Source organism: Rosa rugosa, chromosome 5 (genome assembly GCF_958449725.1).
Source record: "Rosa rugosa chromosome 5, drRosRugo1.1, whole genome shotgun sequence".
Classification (NCBI taxonomy): domain Eukaryota; kingdom Viridiplantae; phylum Streptophyta; class Magnoliopsida; order Rosales; family Rosaceae; genus Rosa; species Rosa rugosa.
Genome location: NC_084824.1, coordinates 49642646 through 49663809, shown reverse-complemented (window position 1 = coordinate 49663809; position 21164 = coordinate 49642646). Strand labels below are relative to the sequence as shown.

The 21164-nt window shown below is 38.2% G+C and overlaps 3 protein-coding genes and 1 non-coding gene across 5 annotated transcripts; 2 read left to right on the top strand and 2 right to left on the bottom strand.

Annotated features, from left to right (window-relative positions):
• The first annotated feature begins 4767 nt into the window (after nucleotides 1-4767).
• Nucleotides 4768-8878, top strand: LOC133713079 (uncharacterized). 2 transcript variants are annotated; one of them, XM_062139205.1, is made up of 3 exons: nucleotides 4768-5340; nucleotides 5874-6864; nucleotides 7179-8878. In XM_062139205.1, exons 2-3 carry the CDS (start codon nucleotides 6541-6543, stop codon nucleotides 8070-8072), a joined length of 1218 nt encoding a protein of 405 aa, XP_061995189.1. In that variant the 5' UTR covers nucleotides 4768-5340; nucleotides 5874-6540; the 3' UTR covers nucleotides 8073-8878. The 2 variants fall into 2 exon arrangements, with proteins under 2 accessions (XP_061995189.1, XP_061995188.1); XM_062139204.1 differs by having other exon boundaries at nucleotides 4769-5340; nucleotides 5870-6864.
• On the bottom strand, nucleotides 8309-9646 carry LOC133711816 (uncharacterized). Its single transcript, XM_062137905.1, has one exon. The coding sequence runs from the start codon at nucleotides 9644-9646 to the stop codon at nucleotides 8309-8311; it is 1338 nt and encodes a 445-aa protein (XP_061993889.1).
• An 8980-nt stretch (nucleotides 9647-18626) lies between these two features.
• LOC133711815 (uncharacterized) lies at nucleotides 18627-19627 on the bottom strand. The gene is made up of 2 exons (XM_062137904.1): nucleotides 18721-19627; nucleotides 18627-18670 (listed from the first exon to the last, which is right to left on the bottom strand). The coding sequence occupies exons 1-2, from the start codon at nucleotides 19625-19627 to the stop codon at nucleotides 18627-18629; spliced, it is 951 nt and encodes a 316-aa protein (XP_061993888.1).
• LOC133713251 (small nucleolar RNA R71) lies at nucleotides 19146-19252 on the top strand. The gene has a single exon (XR_009847918.1). It is a non-coding gene; the product is annotated as a small nucleolar RNA R71 (small nucleolar RNA).
• Nucleotides 19628-21164: the final 1537 nt, after the last annotated feature.

The following is a 21164-nucleotide window of genomic DNA, read 5'->3' as shown; positions in this document are numbered from 1 at the left end:
TTCTGGTTGTGAAATTTTTTTGTGCAAAATTGGAAATGCATGTTCTGGTTTAAAGAAGATTGCAACTAGTTTGATGGGTGTTCTAGTTTTGCTAGTTTTGGGCTTCTCTCTTTCAAAATTGAATTAGGATTTTGAAAATCCATTTGGGGCATTTTGATTTCATAGTTTAGCTTTAGGGCTTTCTGATCTCATAGTTAGGGTTTACTGATCTCAACTTATTAGCTTTCTGATTTCATAGTTTAGTGCAACAGTTTAGTTGGTTGTTGGTGATTGTGTTGCATGGTGAAATTGAAATTGGAACTGCAATTTAGTTGGAGATTTTGTTTTATTTTTTTTTAATTGTAATTGGCTATTTGCGAATTATGGAAGGGATCTCTTCAACTCTGACTTCTACATCAACTGGAATTGCAGATTCTAGCATTAGGATGACCCCTACACTGAGTCCTACAGCTGCAGTTGTTCAAAGTACTGGTCTAGTACTACCACTTCCTGAAGATAAAGATGGATCAAGCAAGAGGAAGAACAAATCAATTGTGTGGCAGTATTTCGAGAAGCTGCAGAACGGATGGGAGTTACATGAAGGCAGCGCGTTCAGGGTGCAAGTGCTGCCTCTAAACCTACGCTAGCGACTCCAGAAGCAATGACACGTCATCAATGAACTCACTTGTGCTTTACCAGTGCAGGAAGTTGCCGATTTATGTCCCGAATAAGAAACAAGCTGGTTGAATCTTGTTTGATTAAGTGGGGGATGATAAGGTTTTTACAATCATTGTTGATGATGCAAGTCCAAATCAGGTGGCTTTAGACTAAATGAAAGAGAAGATAGGAAACTAGAATCAGTTGGTGTTGTGAGGTAGTTTTTTGCATTTGATCGATGCTGCTGCCACATTCTGAACCTCATTGTGAGGGATGGAATGGTATGACTCCTCAATTCATGGCATTAGGAATTCTGTTAAGTATATTTGATCGAGTCCTGCAATATTATAGAAGTTTAAGAAGTGAGCAGCTCAAGAAAAGATTAAGCACAAGGGAGGAATTGTCCTTTTAGATGTTTGCACACGATGGAATTCAACAAACTTTATGTTGGATCTTGCATACAAGTACAAGAAGGCTTTTTGAGGCTTGAGCATGAAGATCAGCAATTTGAGAGTTACTTCCAATAGAGATTGGGTGGAAGAAAGAGACAATGGCCTCCTAGAACTGCAGATCAGAAAAGGCAGGAAACTAGTCAAATTTCTCAAGAATATTTTTTATGAAGCAACCTTGAAGCTTAGTGCCACTAAGCATGTAACTGCTAATGAGCCTCTACTTTGAATGTGCACAATTGTTGGTGAGCTTGATAAGTGCATAGCTAGTGAGTATCCCCTTCTTGTTAGCATTGGCACCTCGATGAAAAAGAAGTCTGAAAAGTATTGGCTGCAGCCTGAAAATTTAAACCAAATTCTGCTTATTGCTGTCGTTTTAGATCCAAGATACAAAGCTATTGTATCTTGAATTCTTCTTCCCAAACTACAAGCAGACCAAGGAGAAGGAGGCATGCAGCTGATGATCGATGAAGTGAAGAAAACTTTGAGCTCACTATTTGATTTTTATGCAGGTAATCAGTTTCACAACTTTTTTTTTTCCTTCTTTTTTTCGTAGAATCTGATTGTTTTCAATTTACTCTCTGTTTTTTTTAGTTTGCAGACGAAGATCCGGCTACAGCAGCAGCGTCTAAGAGTGTGACAATGCCTAGGAGTCTACACATCAGCACGTTGGTGAGGATAATCATGCAGCAAACTTGTCAGTTCAAGCTTTTGAGGGAGGAGAAAGATGTTGTAGTGATCAAGAATGAGTTGGACAAGTACTTATTGAATGCTTCAGAAGACCCTTCGAACCCCAAATTTGAAATTCTGGCTTAGTGGAAGGAGAATGCTCCAAGGTACCTCATTCTATCCCAAATCGCCAAAGACGTGTTTGTTGTACCTACCTCAACTGTGGCGTCTGAATCTGCATTCAGTCTTGGAAAGAGGGTGGTGGAGTCTTTCAGAGCTTTCCAAACCCCTAAGATGGTTGAGAGGTTGGTTTGCTTGAGTGATTGGCTAAGAGGAGCAGGATTTGATACATATGAGGAACATGTTGGAAATTTTATGATTTAAAATTAAAATATATTTTATTTATTTATTTATTTATTTTGGGGGTTATTTTTATTTTGTGTTTATTTCTCTATTTATGGTTTAACGGTTTTATGTTTTAAATATATGATTATTATTTGACCGTTATATGGTTAATGAGGCTATTGGTGGTATGGTAAGTGTGCCCTATATAAGGGTGCGTGGCTACAGTTGGAAGGCATATGGTGAGACATGAAACATGCACATGTGTGGGAGTTTAGATTGTCGGATAATGAGGGTATACATGACGGTATAATCTACCATAATGCAACCACTCTAGCCAAATACCTCTACCAAAGATATTCTTACAAACTATACATATACATACTTTACTTATACACCGTTTTGAGTGCACGGGTGATAAAGGTTCAATGGGGCTTCTTAGCTGCACGACGGAGCTCGAAGAGTTGTTGTATCTTGGGAGAAGTTCGTCAGTCAACCCTGTGCAGTAGGGGACGAATCTTCTCTTAGGACAGTGCGCTTGCACGCCTCGACTCGATAAGTTTTCCTATATAAAATCTATATATTATATTATTTTCTTACTTTATTTTATTTTCTTATCTATATCTCAATTCTAATTTCCCAAGATATTTTCATATTTTTTACAAGAATTCCGTCCCATATTTTTTACAACAGAACAAACCAAAGATGAGTTGCAGCTGTATGAGGAGTTGGAAAAACTGGAAATTGGTAAGGATTTTGAACTTGTTTATTTTTCTGTTTTCCAGTTTTCTGTTTCTTTCTACTCAATTTAGTTTTCTGTATTGTTGCTTTCGCAAATGTATAATGACTTAATGAGTTGGCTTACTTGTTTTTTCTTCTGCTCTTTGATTGATAAATGGAGGGGCTACTGTTGTTAGTGACTATGAGGAATGAAGTGAAGGCCTACAGCAGAGTGAGCATATCAGCATTTCCTTAGCGGAAGATTGAAGATCGATGAGTTTGGCATTTGCTTGTTTGTTTCTTTATTTTAGATTTTTGGTTATTTTGCAGTGAGATGAATTGCTATATATTTTCTTTTCTGCATTTGGTGAATTTAGACTTTGGGAATGGTCTGTGGTTAACAACTTTATGAATTATGAACACCCATTTTATTCTCTGCATTTGATTTATTTGAATAGTCTATATTAGTGTAATGACTGTAATTTATTTCAGACTGAGTGGAATGGGTTTGTTGGAAGTGGAATGTTTTAGTTGAATGGTCTGCATTTGGTTCTAGTTGTTTTTTTTGTTTTTTTTTTTCAAGTCCGCAGGTTACCAGCTTTCCCATTTTAGATTGCATGTTTCTATTGCGGTTTGCACTGAAACCACATTGAAAAATGGTAAAACCTAAAATCCACTTCAAAGATTATAAAAGAGATTACGGTCTGAATTTTGGGCCTACGGAATAATCCGGTCTGTTTTGCGGTTTCAGGCCTAAATCGGCCTGATCCGCACCGAGTCCACCCAACAGAAATGGCACCATTATAAATCAACCAGACATATAATTAAGATACATCACAAGATAATCCACCACTCAACTAATTACTAGAACAAAAAGAGTTTTGCTATAAGTATCTTCCCAATAATTGACACCTCATTGTGGACCTTGACCAACCAAGGCTTGCACCATCAATAGTTCACACAAAATAGCACCTTGTACCTATTTTTGTTATATATTACTTTTCAAATTACTTCATTTCAATGAATTGACTGAATACAGCACAAGATGGACAATAATGGGTAATGCAGATAACCAGCTCTGTTTATGTTAATAATGTCAACCAACAATTATATTGATCATATGAGATATCGGTCGGCGTGATTTCTAGTTGAAGAGCGAATTAACATCGTCAATGAAAATCCGACCAGTTTAGCTTAGGCAAAAAATAAAACAATGCAAATAAGCCGTAAACATTAAAGCATAGCGTTCCAATTACAAGAACAATCTTCCAGCTACAACCAATAGAAATTCCTCTATGTACTGACAGTGCAAATGACCAAATACCTATTAAATGGTCTTAACCCTTGATATGTTAATTATAATATATATATATATATATATATATATATATATATATATATATATTTTTTTTTTTTTTTTTTTTATTAACAAAAAAGTCAACTCGATATTTTCGAGTCATCTATTTATGATGAATATTGAATCCTCCCCCTATAGCGAAATCCAAAAACAATTGTAATGTGCCTTGGAACACCATAATTGACATATGCAAAGTTAGACGCCAACCCCATGATCCCCGAATAGGTATCAATCATAACTATCTTGAAAAGAAAACAAACATAATTGCAATGCTTCTAGAAATCACAAATTATTTTTAGGTTTTTGTTTTTATCATAAATTATTTTTAGGTCGCCTTTAAATCTCTGCTCTTTGTAATTACATTATATAATCCACCCAACCATTAAAAAAAAAAAATGTTTCTCTTTAACTTTAGAAAAGAAAAAGGGACAAAGCCGGAAAGGCAGGCGGGCATCCTCACGTCTCTTGCATTCTTCATCATTTATTTATTTATTATTTTTTCTGGTGGCAGTTTGTTATTCAAGATGTGGACAGTTGCACATTGAGAAGTTCGAGAAGCCAAACATAGCTCACGGTGATCCACAACAAATTCAGCTGTAAAATATATTTTCAACCAGTGAGTTTTCCAACACACTTTTTTTTTTAACCTAATTTGGCAATCTCATCCATCCAACGACCTGAAGCCAACGATACCAACCCTTCCGATTCGGCCATCCATAAGTCCATACATATCATGAGAACGCATCTCTTAGCTCCAGACTTGTTCTGGTTTTTTTTTTTTTTTTTGCTGTCTTGTGAGTGAAATCGGTCTGGGAAGCCGCCAAGGCCTCCCCGATTAATCAAAAAATGCCTAAAAGATGAGATTTTTTGTTGCTCTCTCTCGCTGGTCTCCCTCTTTGATAGAAGGTCTCCAGCTGTAAACAATACCACAGCCCTCCAGGGATTGAACGTTTCTGTGCTCTCCCTCTCAATTGAAGGTTTCTACTCTCCCTCATGCATGGTTACTTCTACTCTTTTCTTCATTCGTTAAAACTGATGCATGAGGGCATCTTCTCATCGATCTGCAACCACAACATGCAACTTCATCGATCTTCAACGCCTGAGAGGCCAGGCGCGCGCAAATTAAACAAGATGTGATTGCATGACAAAGTCGAGTGCACGCCTGAGGTGGATCTTCACTTCTTCTTCTTCTTTTTTAATTTTAATTAGCATTATTTGTTATACATCTTTGACAATAATTTGTATTTGTGAATCTCCTTGTTGTTAGGGTTTGATTTGACAATTCATTCCTTACTTCTTCTTTTTTAATTTAAATTTAAAACAGATATGACAGTAATAATGTTAATAATATTGTTAGCAAGTGGGTCACTTCATTCCTCACTTCTATGTGAATATTGTCCATACATACCAACCTATAAGGCTATGACCCAAAGGGACAGCCCAAGGATTAAATGAATTTAAATTAAATGCGCTTTCCTTTTTTCTAAGTTGGTTTAATAAAATTCGCCTTGATCCAAAAAAAAAATTTGATTTATAATATAATTCCAACAAATTAGATCTTGAGTTCTTCTTCTGGCTAATATTTTTTTTTTTCTAATATTGTTTTACTTTGATAGTAAACAAGTAGCATTTCAGAGAAAAAAAAAAAAAAAAAAAGTAAAGTTGCCTCTAAATTTTGCATTACATTTTCCCTCAGCCAGCCCTTGGTTCCGTGCCTGCCTATAATACTAAAATTATAGGGAAGCTGTTAGGGCAAGTTCACCGGGGCGTGTGGTGCCCGGGCACCACGTCAAAAGGTGACTGAAGTCACCAGAAACTCACTGTTCATCGTTCCACCGAGCTGGGCTTCCCCAACAGTAGATGACCCAGGACAGCAGCTCGGGCAACTTCCTCCCCGAGCCCGTGACCCAGGCCTCCAGCTGGCCCAAAAAGATGAGCTGAGGGGAGACGCGCCAGGAAGGTAGAGTAGCGGCCACTCGCTTGTCTTCTAGCGGAGGAAACGCTGCAGCGCGTGGGAGGCCGGATTTTGTCCGGTTGTGGCATGTGGTCTTCCTGACGTGGCGTCTAGCCGTTGGTTTGCTTGGAAAATTGAAGCCAACGGTCCACAGATCTTGACCGTTGGTTTTAATTATGAATGAGATCTGATGGACATCAATTAAGGAGTTAGATAAATGGAGAAAAGGAAAAATATATATAATGTTTGTAACCGTTAAATTACAACGGTAACAAAAAAAATATAACCACAATTTCCTATAAATACCTCACCTCCTAATTTACCTCTCACACCAAAAAAATCATCTTTCTTCCTCAAAATTTTTTGTTCCTTCTCCTCATAGCTTTCATACTCTACAATTTTTTGATTCCAATATGAGTGTACGAGGCAATACGATTGTCCAACCCGTAGGAAATCCAAGTATTGACGGGACACGTTGGCAGACTATTGAAGACATTCAATTGTGCAAGTCTTGGAAGGCTGTTAGCCAAGATCCGGCAATCGGTACGGATCGAAGAAAAGATGATCTATGGATAGAGGTACGCCAACACTATGCCGAACATTGGGATGGATATGTCCGAACATTGCAAGCTTTTCAAGGGAGGTGGAAAACCTTGAAAGTCGAACTTTATGCTTGGCATTGTGCGTTAAGGCAAGCGAAATTGTGGTACAAGAGTGGTGCGAATATGATTGATGAGGTATGAATTTGTAGTGTAACACGAATATTAATTTTTATGATTCTTTTAGTGTATATTAAAATTTAATTAGTTGATACATCTTACTTTAAATTATTAGTTGAAATATTTTGTTGATAATTATACTTTAAATTATTAGTTGATATATTAAAATTTAGTTGATAATTATACTTCAAATTAGTACTTCATAATCATACTTTAGACTTCATTTTATTTAAATTATACATTATAGTCACCTTATATTTAAATAGTTGATACATTGTACCTCGTTTATATTTGTACTAATAGATTTATACTTTTTTGTTTAAATTAAATAGGTACGTCAAGCACAAGATTTGTGGAGAGCTGCGATGACCAAATCGAAAGGAAAACCAAAAAAAGGTGATTTCATTAGTTTAGAATGTTACGAGATTGTTAAGGGGTTTCAACAATTTGATGACATTCCAAACCATTCCTCTTCGGCTGGAGGAACCTCCAGGGGAGGAACTGAACCGATCCACACACAACAATCCGTTCCTGATTCTCATGTCCAGTTGGACATAGATGCAGATGAGGTAAACGCCGATGCAACTCCCAATCCTTCGGTGAGGCCTCAAGGAAAGAAGGCTGCCAAAGAAGCTCTTCGGAAAGGAAAGAAAGCATCTAATGATTCCAGTCCTCTGACAGCCGCTGTGGAGACTATAGCAACCAACCAAACATCAATGCTGTCTGCCAAGGAGAAACGTGATGAGGAATATGCTCGACATCTCCGTGACCAACAACAACGAGATTATATACGCTTGCAATTGGATATTCAAGATCAACAATTCAAAAATCAAGAGAGGGAAGAGCGTATTATGGAGATGGACACAAGTAAGATGACGCCAACCAAAAAGAATTACTGGCAAAGAAAACAAAAAAAAATTGCGGAGAAAGAAGCTGAAGATGCAACCCGTGGATCTGGCTTCCCACAACCACCATTCACCGGTGGATATTATCCACAACCTCCTTTCCCCGGTGGCTATCCACAACCTCCTTTCCCCGGTGGCTATCCACAACCTCCTTTCCCCGGTGGGTATTATCCACAATCTCCTTTCCCCGGTGGCTTCCCACAACCACCATTCACCGGTGGTGTCCCTTCCCCACCTTTCTCTTCGGGTGAATCCACCAACCCCAACCATATGGATGACCCCACAAACACAAATTGGATTCCTAATGAAGATGAGGATTAGGAAAATTAGGGTGTTATATATTTTAAATAATTGTATTGTTATGATTCCAATGCTTGGTTTTTCACTTATGTAATATTAGATTGATGAAATGAAAATTTATTTGTCCATTGCCAATACAAATGAAAAGCTAAATGAAACCACACAAACATAATTAAAAACATAAAAACTAAAGTAGAAACCACACAAACATAATTAAAAACATAAAAACTAATAGAAAACACACACAAATAGCAGATCTAGATACTCCTATTGCCTTGAAATTCCCAAAAGTGTTGAATGATGTCTTCCTGAAGGTTGGAGTGACTGTGCTCAGATCTAATTTGTTGGTAGCGGTCCATGAATCCGTTCATATGATGAGCATCTCTACCAACAGGATCAAAGTCTCTACCGGTTGGTCCCTCCCATACCTCAGCAATCCTGGGCCTCATATTGTTATCCTCCTCATCATCGGACTCCAACTCATCATCGCTGTCTTCAGGTCGTTCATTTTCGACAATCATGTTGTGTAATATAATACACGTCAACATAATGTATCGAAGGTCCTCTTTATGCCACCCACGAGCAGCTCCTCTAACAATGCCAAACCGTGACTGTAATATACCAAAACATCTCTCTACATCTTTCCTATACCCCTCTTGAGCCTTTGCAAACTCGATTTCCTTGGGGCGTGTAGGATTTCGAACAGTTTTCAAGAAAGTCGCCCATCGAGGATAAATACCGTCGGCGAGATAGTACCCTAGATTGTGAGCTCTGTTGTTAACTTGGAATTGGATCAGAGGTGCTCTACCGGGGGTAAGCTCATCAAACAACGGAGACTTTGCCAAGACGTTCAGGTCGTTGCATGCCCCGGGCATTCCAAAGAATGCGTGCCAAATCCAGGTGTCGTAAGATGCGACTGCTTCCAGGATGATAGTGGGGATCTGTTTCCTACCACTATATTGTCCAGCCCAACCTGTCGGACAATTCTTCCATTGCCAATGCATACAGTCGATGCTCCCAATCATTCCTGGAAAACCTCTCTTCTCAGCTTTGGCAAGAAGTCGTCTGAGGTCGGCTGCAGTAGGAGCGCGGAGGTATTCTGCTGAGTAAAGATCAACAATTCCTCGTGTAAAGTGCTGAAGGGCTGCGACGGAGGTGGATTTCGCCATCCGACAATACTCAGCACATTGATCTGCCCCTGCACCGTAAGCAAGCATTCGCAAGGCAGCTGTCATCTTCTGCTCCGGAAGCAGTCCGACTTTGCCGGTAGCATCTGACCTTTGAACAAAGTAACGATCATACTGGCAAAGGTCAGTAGATATACGCATGAAGAGATTGAGACTCATCCTGTAACGTGTTCGGAAATCCGGATCTTTGAACACTGGCCGGTCGACAAAGTAGTCGGCCAACATACCTTTGCCCCTTTCTTCTCTAAATCGTTCCTCATTTGGTGCACGACCCGGATGAGAACCGCGCCCTCGGTGTTGGTTTCCAGATTCTTCTGCGACTGCAGCCATGACAATGGCGTTGGTGGCCATCATCTCTTCATCATCTTCATCCTGAGACCGTCGAATTTGATCCCACAAATTGTTCATTGCAACGAGGGAAATTTAGGAAATATGTAATGCTAGAGATATGAAAAGAGTGAAGGTTTGTTAAGCTCGGATGGTGTGTGTATGTAGTGAAAACATCATGTCTATTTATTGAAATTTTTCACACATAAAAGTGTCGGTGGGTTATCACTCACTCATTTCAAAAAATTTGTCGTTGGTGTGCATGTGATGAAAGTGTCGGTGGATTTTTAAATATTTTCACACTTTTCAAAAACTTGTCGGTGGTGTCGGTGGACAAAATTGTCGGTGGAGTTAAAAAAAATTTCACACTTTTCAAAAACCCCAACGGTGGTGTACATGATAAAAGTGTCGGTGGAGTTTTAAATATTTTCACACTTTTCTAAAAACTTGTCGGTGGTGTCGGTGGACAAAATTGTCGGTGGAGTTAAAAAAAATTTCACACTTTTCAAAAACTTTGTCGGTGGTGTACATGATAAAAGTGTCGGTGGAGTTTTAAATATTTTCACACTTTTCAAAAACTTATTCGGTGGTGTATATGGGATAAAAGTGTCGGTGGAGTTAAAAAAAAAAAAAAAAAAAAAAAAAAGAGTGTCGGTGGACATATAATTTGTCTACCAATAAAAATTTCTTTGATTGCATTTTCAAATTGTTTATCAATACTATTTATTTACATCATACATTTCTCATTTTCCAAAAAAAAATTAATAAAATATTCGATGAACAGTAACTGACTGGTGACCCTGACCCAACGGGTGGAAGCAAAGATCCAGTGGCAGTGAATAGTTTCCTGCCCTGGTGCCCTGGTGACCTGGTGACCGTGACCTGGTGACCCAACGGGTGAACTTGCTCTTAGAGTTGCTCTTAGTCTATTGGAAACCGGTCTACAACTGCATGGAACTTGTCTACTATTCATATGGAGCGGTATGCTAGTTAAACACTGTTGTCAATTTTAATTTAGTACTCGCAAGTGCACGAATCAATTGTAGAATAGAGGTGCAAGCACGAGGTCATTCCCTCAAGGACTGATTGAGACAATTTTGTTATGACAAATGTGCTATACTTAAGTGAAACAAACTGATTTTTATGATGTGATTGAGGTTTAAACAGAAAATTAAAGAAAGAAAAACTAAAATTAAAGACAAGAATGAGCAATGAGATTTCTTTAAGTTTAAGAACAGATTATAAAGATGCTAAAGCATTGAATCCACCACCTAATACTTCTATCCAATTCTCTAGTTGATAACAATTGAATTCCCTAGATTTCATGCTAAAGATTTCCGTACATAAACTGTATTGATCCCAGACATATGCCAAAGTTCTTCTAACCTTTGAATTCCAACTTATTGATCCTGTATAGAACTCAAGTAGCCAAACTATAATTTACTCCACTTAATGATCAGGTTCAAGCAAACATGTTCAACTCCCTTAAGCACAAAAGAACTAGAAAATCATGCAAACAAGAATATCGACTATGATCAAGCACTTGTATTCTTAATTCACAACTCTTTAATCACAAGATTGAATTATCTTTTGGAACCCTAGAAAACATCTACTCATTGATCAAGCATCATGTTCTCCAACCAAATAACCAATAAACAAAACCTAGGTCTTATTGATCCCGAGCAAAGATTTTGAATAAAAGTTCTATTGAAACGGTGATTAAGAGTTTAACATAGAAATCCAGAAATTCAATAGCAAACCAACTAAAGAAATAGAATAGTCATACTAGGGGCTTCATCTCAGCCCTAGCTTAGAAGTTTAGCAATCCATAACTATGAAAAGCATGACTAGAATCAAAGAAATCATGAAACAGACAATGGAAGAATTGAGGAACTTGGAACCAGCGTTGGTGAGAGCTTCTCTTCTCCTCGTTCTGTGCGGAATCTGCTGCCTCTTGTGTCTCTAGACGTTCTAGGTTTTCTGCCTTGTATGTCTCCCCCAATTCCTACTTGAATTGGGCTTCTTAGGTCTTCTAGTCCAACTTGGAATAGCTTTCTTCTCTCCAAAGAAACGCAGGGTTATTAAAGTCAATGCAAGAAATTACTCCAAGTATACCAGATACGTTCAGTCTTATCCCATTCAAGTACTAAGAGCAATGGATTTGGGCTTCACAAACCAGATTCTCAAAAGATATGCAAAATCCGTCAGAATCTGCCTACCCGAACTAGGTTCACTTAAATCATCATAACTTGCTCCAAAAGAATGCGAATCCACTTCCGTAAAATTCCTCAGAAAGCTAACATCCGTATCTTTCCAATGGTATAAGGCTCGCTTGCTAATTCCTTGTGAGAAGGTACAGTTTAATCCGCGAAGTTGACGCACAGCAGAGACAATTCTGGACACTCAGGATAGCAAGCACCCTTTCAATCCTGCGTTTGACTTTAAGCTCCAAATCTTTCTTTTCTCCAATTTAACCTACAAAACACAAACACAAAGTAAATGACTCAAAAATGATAAGAACTAAGCCTAGAATCCTACATTTAAGGGTATAAAAATGTATGAAATTATGAACCTATCAAATACCCCCAAACTTGGATTTTGCTTGTCCTCGAGCAAACAAGAAAAGAAAAATAAATATGACTCAAAGCACGGACCTAATGTCTTCCAAACAACTCAGAGAACTTATATTGCCCACAAGTATGGTCAGTCAAGATTCAAGCAAGCATAATATCAAATTCACAACTTCACTTAAAAGCTAATCTATTTTGATGACCATCATGCTCAAAATTTAGTGCAAGGACAATCAAACCAATGCGACAAAAGAAACCCAACCTCCTCATGTGTCAAACAAGTGTCAACTCAATTCCTCACAAGGATGCACTCAATTTCTTTTCTCTCATGATTTTCTGACTATGGCATAAGCTTCCATTTTCACTCAACTTATATGTGAGAGGAATGATGTATAAAGGCAAACAAATAGCTCACATATGAAAACAAGAAAGAAAAGCTTTTTCTGATAATATTTTTTTTTTATTATGATCTCATGATTGGAATGCCAAAACTCGGATGAAAGGCCAGTGACACCATATGCTCACCCCTCTGCACAAGTCTCCACAAATCGAATGCACAACTTCAAAGATCAAAGAGGTCTTTATTTAGGGTTGTAATGGGGCCATGGTTGTAAGTTTCAAGAAAGAAAGAATCGGGAAATCACAAAAATTCTAAGGAAATTAGTAGAGCACTACGATGATAATGTAAAGAGATAAGAACTTCAATGAATTTCCTCAAGGCAATAAAACATGAAACACGCGAAGCAAGACATTTTTTTTTCTTGAGGCCGAATATCGTCTTTTTGGGCCTTTGCTTCATTCTAAACTCCCATAATACAATAACACAACTTATCGAATCCATGGAAAATTTTCTACTTTTTGCACTTTTGATTTTTTTCTCGGCTATTTTCTTTTTTTTTTTTTTTTTCTTTAGCCATCAATATATAATTTTTTCTTCCTTGGATCGACATTTACAATAACATTCCCCCATACTTGCTTACAAAAATAACTTGAACAATAATGAATCTCTGAAAATTTTGCTCCACTAACTCCTTAGAATAGGGTCAAGATATAGCTATACTAGGTTAACGGGTAAGGAATTTGTGGTTGACAAAAGAAAAGGCCTAATGTAGGCTCAAGGGGGTTTATCTAGGGGGTTGCACAACTTGTGTGCATAAAGGGACACAGGCTTTATTTGGCTATGGTGGGTAATCCTAGTGCCTTTATCCTTTCCCATCCATCATGCAATTCAACCATACGCTTTGAGAGGCTTTGGGGAAAGTTCTAGCATTTGTCCTTGTATAAAATATGCAAGTCGAATCCGAGTCTCAACCAAGATGAATAAAAGATGAGATCATGCAAAATCCACGTCAAGAAAATAGGATGATCTATTCTAATTCACTCAAAAAAGAAAAGCACATATATAGGCTCAAATTCTCACAAGGGTTAAAATCAAGTTTAACTCATCCTAGCATGCATCAATCAAATTTCAATCATAGCACCAATCTAACCATCAATGCAAGACAAGCTGAGCATAATAGTCATAAAAATCTATTAACAATTACTTAAAATCATGAATCAATACATGCTTGCAATCATCTTGAGACCATAATATTAATCCGTAAGAAGTTCATGCTCATCATAGTATTTGGAAGAACCCTAAGACTTAGACTAACAAACAAAACTAAAAACCCAATGAAAAACACAAAAAGAAATTTTTTTTTTAATTTTAATTTTATTCGTTTTTTTTTTTTTTTTTTTTTTTTTGAATAAGGTAAAACAAAACACCAACCACAGACCTAAAATAAAATAAAAATACGAAATCCCACCCCCAAACTTAAATTGAGCATTGTCCGCAATGTGAAGAACAAATCAGTACCAGGATTGAAGTGCATACTGCAATCCCAGAATATAAAACAGCAGTACAACAATAAAAGTAAGGGGACAGAACGACCAAAAAAAAAAAAAAAAAAACTAACGGATGAAAATAAACTAAAATAGAAGAAAAGAGTTAGGAAACGTCCCTGGTATGAAGGTAGCAGATGTGACATGATTAGAAGCCTCATTCTTGCTGAACACGCACTCCTTTTCTTCCAAGAATCATTGGGTTGCCTCCCAACAAGCGCTAAGTTTTATGTCTTCAGCCAGACCAAGTTTAAGCTCATTCATTTGGAGGATCAGTGAAGGAAACATGCTGCTCATTGGTGTCAAAAGATGTCTCCAAGTACGGTTTGAGACGTTGACCATTCACTTTGAAGATAGAGTTGTTCCTCAAGTTTTTAATTTCAATTGCTCCATGGGGAAACACCTTTGTGACCAGAAAAGGACCCATCCACCGAGATTTCAACTTCCCTGGAAAGAGTCTCAGTCGAGAGTTATATAGCAGCACCTTTTGGTTTGGTTCGAATGTCTTTTGACGAATGACTTTATCATGAAACCTCTTGGTGCGCTCCTTGTAAATTTTTGCATTCTCATAAGACTCATTACGAATTTCCTCCATCTCATTCAGCTGCAATGCTCTCTGTTCACCGGCTGCATTCATGTCAAAATTGTAGTGCTTGATTGCCCAATATGCTCGGTGCTCTAACTCCACCGGAAGATGACAAGCCTTCCCAAAAACTAAGCGATATGGTGACATGCCAATTGGAGTTTTATAGGCTGTCCTATACGCCCATAGAGCATCATTCAAACGTTGAGACCAATCTTTCCTATCCGGGCGAACTGTTTTCTCCAAAATATTTTTAATTTCCCGGTTGGAAATCTCAACTTGACCACTAGTTTGAGGGTGGTAAGGTGTAGCCACTTTGTGAGTGATGGAATATTTCTTCATAAGTGATGCGAATGGCTTGTTGCAAAAGTGTAGTCCTCCATCGCTTATAATGGCTCTAGGAGTGCCAAAACGAGCAAAAATATTGTCTTTGAGAAAAGAAAGTACCACCTTGTGATCATTAGTCTTGCAAGCAATTGCTTCAACCCACTTTGATACATAATCCACTGCCACCAATATGTAGAGATTGCCAAAGGATTGAGGGAAAGGTCCCATGAAGTCTATTCCCCAAACATCAAATAATTCAACCACCAAAATATTACTCAAAGGCATCATGTCACGTTTAGAGATATTACCCATTCGTTGGCAACGATCACATGAAGAACAAAATTCAAAAGAATCCTTGAATAATGTTGGCCAATAAAAGCCACTTTGAAGAACTTTAGCTGCTGTTTTCTTGGCTCCAAAATGCCCGCCACAAGCATAACTATGACAGAAACGAAGAATGCTTTGAAACTCACTTTCTGGTACACATCTTCTAACCAACTGATCTGAGCAATATTTGAATAAATACGGTTCATCCCAAATATAATGCTTCACTTTAGAAAGAAATTTCTCCCTCTCTTGCTTGCTCCAATGATCTGGAATTTTTTTAGTAACAATAAAGTTCACAATATGAGCAAACCAAGGAGGAGAATCACGTACCATAAACAATTGTTCATCAGGGAAATTTTCATTCAAAGGAAGGCAGTCCACTTCATCATCTTCATGCACCAATCTACTCAAGTGGTCTGCAACCACATTCTCACTTCCTTTTTTATCTTTTATCTCCAAATCAAATTCTTGAAGTAAAAGAACCCAACGGATTAGCCGAGGCTTGGCATCTTTCTTGGCAAGTAAATATTTAAGGGCAGCATGATCAGTGTAGACAATTACTTTGGAACCAATCAAATAAGACCGAAATTTGTCTAGAGCAAACACAACCGCAAGCAACTCTTTCTCAGTGGTAGAATAGTTAAGTTGAGCATCATTTAGAGTCTTTGAAGCATAATAAATAGCATGAGGAAGCCTCTCTATACGCTGCCCCAAAACTGCACCCACCGCATAATCCGACGCATCACACATTAATTCAAATGGTAAGTTCCAATCCGGAGGCTTTATGATAGGAGCTGAAGTTAGGAGGGCCTTGAGCTTGTTAAACGCCTCTAGACATGCTTCATCAAACACAAATTCTGCATCTTTTGCTAATAAATTGCTCAATGGTCCTGCAATCTTACTAAAATCCTTCATGAAACGGCGATAAAATCCGGCGTGGCCAAGGAAAGAACGTACTCCCTTTACTGTTGTTGGTGGAGGAAGATTGGTAATTAAATCTACTTTTGCCTTGTCAACTTCAATGCCTTTGCTTGAAACAATATGTCCCAACACAATACCTTGCTTGACCATAAAATGGCACTTCTCCCAATTTAGCACAAGATTGGTTTCTTGACATCTTTTGAGCACTAGAGTTAAATGAAGCAAACAATCATCAAAAGAAGAACCAAAAACAGAGAAGTCGTCCATAAATACCTCAATAAATCGCTCCACCATGTCAGAGAAAATACTCATCATACACCGTTGGAAGGTAGCAGGTGCATTACACAATCCAAAAGGCATTCTCCGGTAAGCGAAAGTACCAAAAGGACAAGTAAATGTAGTCTTTTCTTGGTCCTCCGGTGCAATAGGAATTTGATTATACCCTGAATAGCCGTCAAGGAAACAATAATAATTATGACCCGCCAATCGCTCGAGCATCTGATCAATAAAAGGTAATGGAAAGTGGTCTTTGCGTGTGGCAGTGTTGAGCTTTCGGTAATCAATACATACTCTCCAACCCGTAGTCATCCTTGTAGGCACTAATTCATCTTTTTCATTCTTCACAACGGTTATTCCCGACTTCTTAGGCACCACTTGAACTGGGCTAACCCATTGGCTATCTGAAATTGGATATATAACTCCAACATCGAGGAGCTTCAAAATTTCAGCCCGCACAACTTCTTTCATTGGTGGATTCAAACGCCTTTGTGCATCACGTGTTGGCTTCATATTGTCTTCAAGATGGATTCGGTGCATACACATTGTAGGACTTATACCTTTAATATCTGCAATTGTCCATCCAATCGCTGTTTTGTGAGCTTGAAGAACTTGCAACAACTTCTTTTCATCTTCTTCACAAAGGTCCGAAGCAATAATCACTGGAAGTGTCTCACTTTCACCCAAAAATACATATTTCAAGTGTTGTGGCAGTGGCTTGAGCTCTAACTTCGGTGCTTGCTGAATGGAAGGCACAACTTTATTTGTGGACAAAGGTAAAGACTCAAATTGGTTCCACTTTCTTGATTCAAAAACCGGTGCAACATTAAGAAGCTTCTCTAACTCATCAACCTCTTTCTTGGCATCAAAATCCATTCCAGATTGTGTCAAGCATACTTCAAGGGGATCTTGAGATGAATTCAAAACAAAAGATTCATGAGTAATAGGAGAAATAGAATCAACCATAAAGCATTTACCATCATCAGAGGGACGTCGACCCGCTTCAAAAATCTTGTACTCCACTGACATGTCACCAACTGTCATAGATAGAAGTCCATCTTTTACTTTAATTATGGTATCAGCAGTAGCCATAAATGCACGACCCAAAATGATTGGTACATCCTCACTTGAATAAGCATCTGGTTCAGTTTCGAGAATGACAAAATCTGCAGGCAATATGAACTTATCAACCTTCACTAACACATCTTCAACAATTCCCTTTGGCCTCTTGACTGATCGGTCTGCAAATTGCAAGGTGATTGATGTTGGTTGCAGGTCACCAAGCTTTAATTTCAAATATAGAGAGTATGGCATCAAGTTAACGCTGGCACCCAAGTCCATCAAAGCACGCTCAAAATAATGATCACCAATTGTGCAGGGGATTGTAAAGCTTCCTGGATCCTTCAACTTTGGAGGGAGTCTCCTTTGAATTACGGCACTGACCTCTTCTGACAACAACACCTTCTCATGATCTTCAAATTTTCTCTTATTAGTGCATAACTCCTTCAAAAACTTCGCATAAGCTGGGATTTGTTTAATGGCATCAAGCAAAGGAATATTAATTTGCACCTTGCGAAATAGTTCCATAATCTCGGTCAAGTGCCTATCTTTCTTTGGCTTCTGAAGCAACTGTGGATATGGAGGTTGAGGAACAAATTGAGACTCTGCAGTAGGCCTTAAAGTCGTTTCTGGGGTGCTAGAAGTCGCTGGGTTCGAATCAGTTCGTTTTCGGGATTGCTGTTGCAGCTTCAATCCTCCTGCAGAATCTTTCTCTGCTGACTCATTAATTTTTGGGATAGCAACAGACTCATCAATCCCCTGTTCGACTTCTTCTTTTTGTTCGACTTCTTGAATATCTCCTGGACTACGAACTTTAATATCAACTTCTTTTCCACTCCTCAACGTGATCACAGCTTTCATAGGCTCATGTTTCTCAAATTGACCCCTTGGATTAGCAAGAGTTTGGCTAGGTAAACGCCCTTGTTCTCTCTCATTCAAGGCAGTGGCAATCTGACCAACTTGAACTTCTAGCTTAGAAATAGCTTGAGATTGAACTTGCTGCTCTTTCTTGGTCTCTTGAATAGCTTGAAGCATCTGAGCATTGGCCTTTTGAAATTCCATCTGATTTTGTGCAAGTTGCTGCATGGTTTCTTCAAGAGATGGTTTCTTTTGTTCAATTGGCCCTTGATAATTTTGCATGGGAGGATTCCTTGGCATCTGCACTTGATTATTATTGCTATAGGAGAAATTTGGATGTTGCCTCCAACCTGGATTATAAGTATTTGAAAAAGGATCATTCACAGGCCTTCTATAATTATTCACCATGTTGACTTGCTCATCTTGGAAGAAATTTTCAGAACACGCCTCGGTGGTATGTGCAATACTTGAACACAAAGCACATGTCTCCCTTGCAGCCTTATTTAACAGAGGAGTAAGGCTCTTCATTTGTCTTGCCAAGGCTGCAACTTGCTCTTCCAACTTAGTACTTGCACTAACCTCATATAGTCCTCCTCTTTTGGGCACTGATGTATAAGGATCATATTGCTGTGAATTTTCACATATAGTCTCAAAAGCTTGAATTGCCTCTTCTGCCGTCTTTCCCATCAAGCTTCCACCAACTGTAGCATCCACCATACTTCTACTTTGGGAGTTCAAACCTCTGTAGAAAAATTGAGCCTTTTGGGGTTTAGAAAATCCATGGTGAGGACACTTCAAGAACAAATCCTTATAACGCTCCCAACTCTCATAAAAAGGTTCTCCCTCAGGTTGGGAGAAGCCAAAAATTTCTGCTTGGAGAGCATTGGTTTTCTTAGCTGGGAAGAATTTCAACAAGAACTTTTTAACCAAATCATCCCAAGTATTGATGGAACCAGGGGGAAGAGAGCTTAGCCACTTTCTTGCTTTGTCTTTCAATGAAAAAGGAAAAAGCCTTAAACGGATCTGCTCATCTGATATCTCATACCGAAAAGTTCCACATATGTCTTTGAATTCCTCCACATGGAGATAAGGATCTTCATTCGTCTTCCCATAAAAGTTAGGCAAGCTCTGGATTGTTGCTGGTCTAATCTCAAAACGTATTCCTGCAGGAATAGGAGCTACAACAATACAAGATGATGTTGTGAGTGCAGTAGGAGCCGTGAACTCCTTCAATGCTTTTGTTTCATCTTCTGCCATTGGAACCGCAACTTGTTCTTGAGTTCTTGCTTGCCTTAAAAGTCTTCTACGAGTTCGTTCAATCTCCGGATCGTATACAATGATATCTAAATTCTGGGATCGACGACCTTGCATAAACAAAATTCAAACCTACACGAAAAATAAACAAAAAAAAATAAGTAAAAGAAAAGAAAAGAAAACTATACAAAAATTAAGTATGGCACAACTGACAGATCAAATTGAATTAAGTCAGTCCCCGGCAACGGCGCCAAAAACTTGTTGTCAATTTTAATTTAGTACTCGCAAGTGCACGAATCAATTGTAGAATAGAGGTGCAAGCACGAGGTCATTCCCTCAAGGACTGATTGAGACAATTTTGTTATGACAAATGTGCTATACTTAAGTGAAACAAACTGATTTTTATGATGTGATTGAGGTTTAAACAGAAAATTAAAGAAAGAAAAACTAAAATTAAAGACAAGAATGAGCAATGAGATTTCTTTAAGTTTAAGAACAGATTATAAAGATGCTAAAGCATTGAATCCACCACCTAATACTTCTATCCAATTCTCTAGTTGATAACAATTGAATTCCCTAGATTTCATGCTAAAGATTTCCGTACATAAACTGTATTGATCCCAGACATATGCCAAAGTTCTTCTAACCTTTGAATTCCAACTTATTGATCCTGTATAGAACTCAAGTAGCCAAACTATAATTTACTCCACTTAATGATCAGGTTCAAGCAAACATGTTCAACTCCCTTAAGCACAAAAGAACTAGAAAATCATGCAAACAAGAATATCGACTATGATCAAGCACTTGTATTCTTAATTCACAACTCTTTAATCACAAGATTGAATTATCTTTTGGAACCCTAGAAAACATCTACTCATTGATCAAGCATCATGTTCTCCAACCAAATAACCAATAAACAAAACCTAGGTCTTATTGATCCCGAGCAAAGATTTTGAATAAAAGTTCTATTGAAACGGTGATTAAGAGTTTAACATAGAAATCCAGAAATTCAATAGCAAACCAACTAAAGAAATAGAATAGTCATACTAGGGGCTTCATCTCAGCCCTAGCTTAGAAGTTTAGCAATCCATAACTATGAAAAGCATGACTAGAATCAAAGAAATCATGAAACAGACAATGGAAGAATTGAGGAACTTGGAACCAGCGTTGGTGAGAGCTTCTCTTCTCCTCGTTCTGTGCGGAATCTGCTGCCTCTTGTGTCTCTAGACGTTCTAGGTTTTCTGCCTTGTATGTCTCCCCCAATTCCTACTTGAATTGGGCTTCTTAGGTCTTCTAGTCCAACTTGGAATAGCTTTCTTCTCTCCAAAGAAACGCAGGGTTATTAAAGTCAATGCAAGAAATTACTCCAAGTATACCAGATACGTTCAGTCTTATCCCATTCAAGTACTAAGAGCAATGGATTTGGGCTTCACAAACCAGATTCTCAAAAGATATGCAAAATCCGTCAGAATCTGCCTACCCGAACTAGGTTCACTTAAATCATCATAACTTGCTCCAAAAGAATGCGAATCCACTTCCG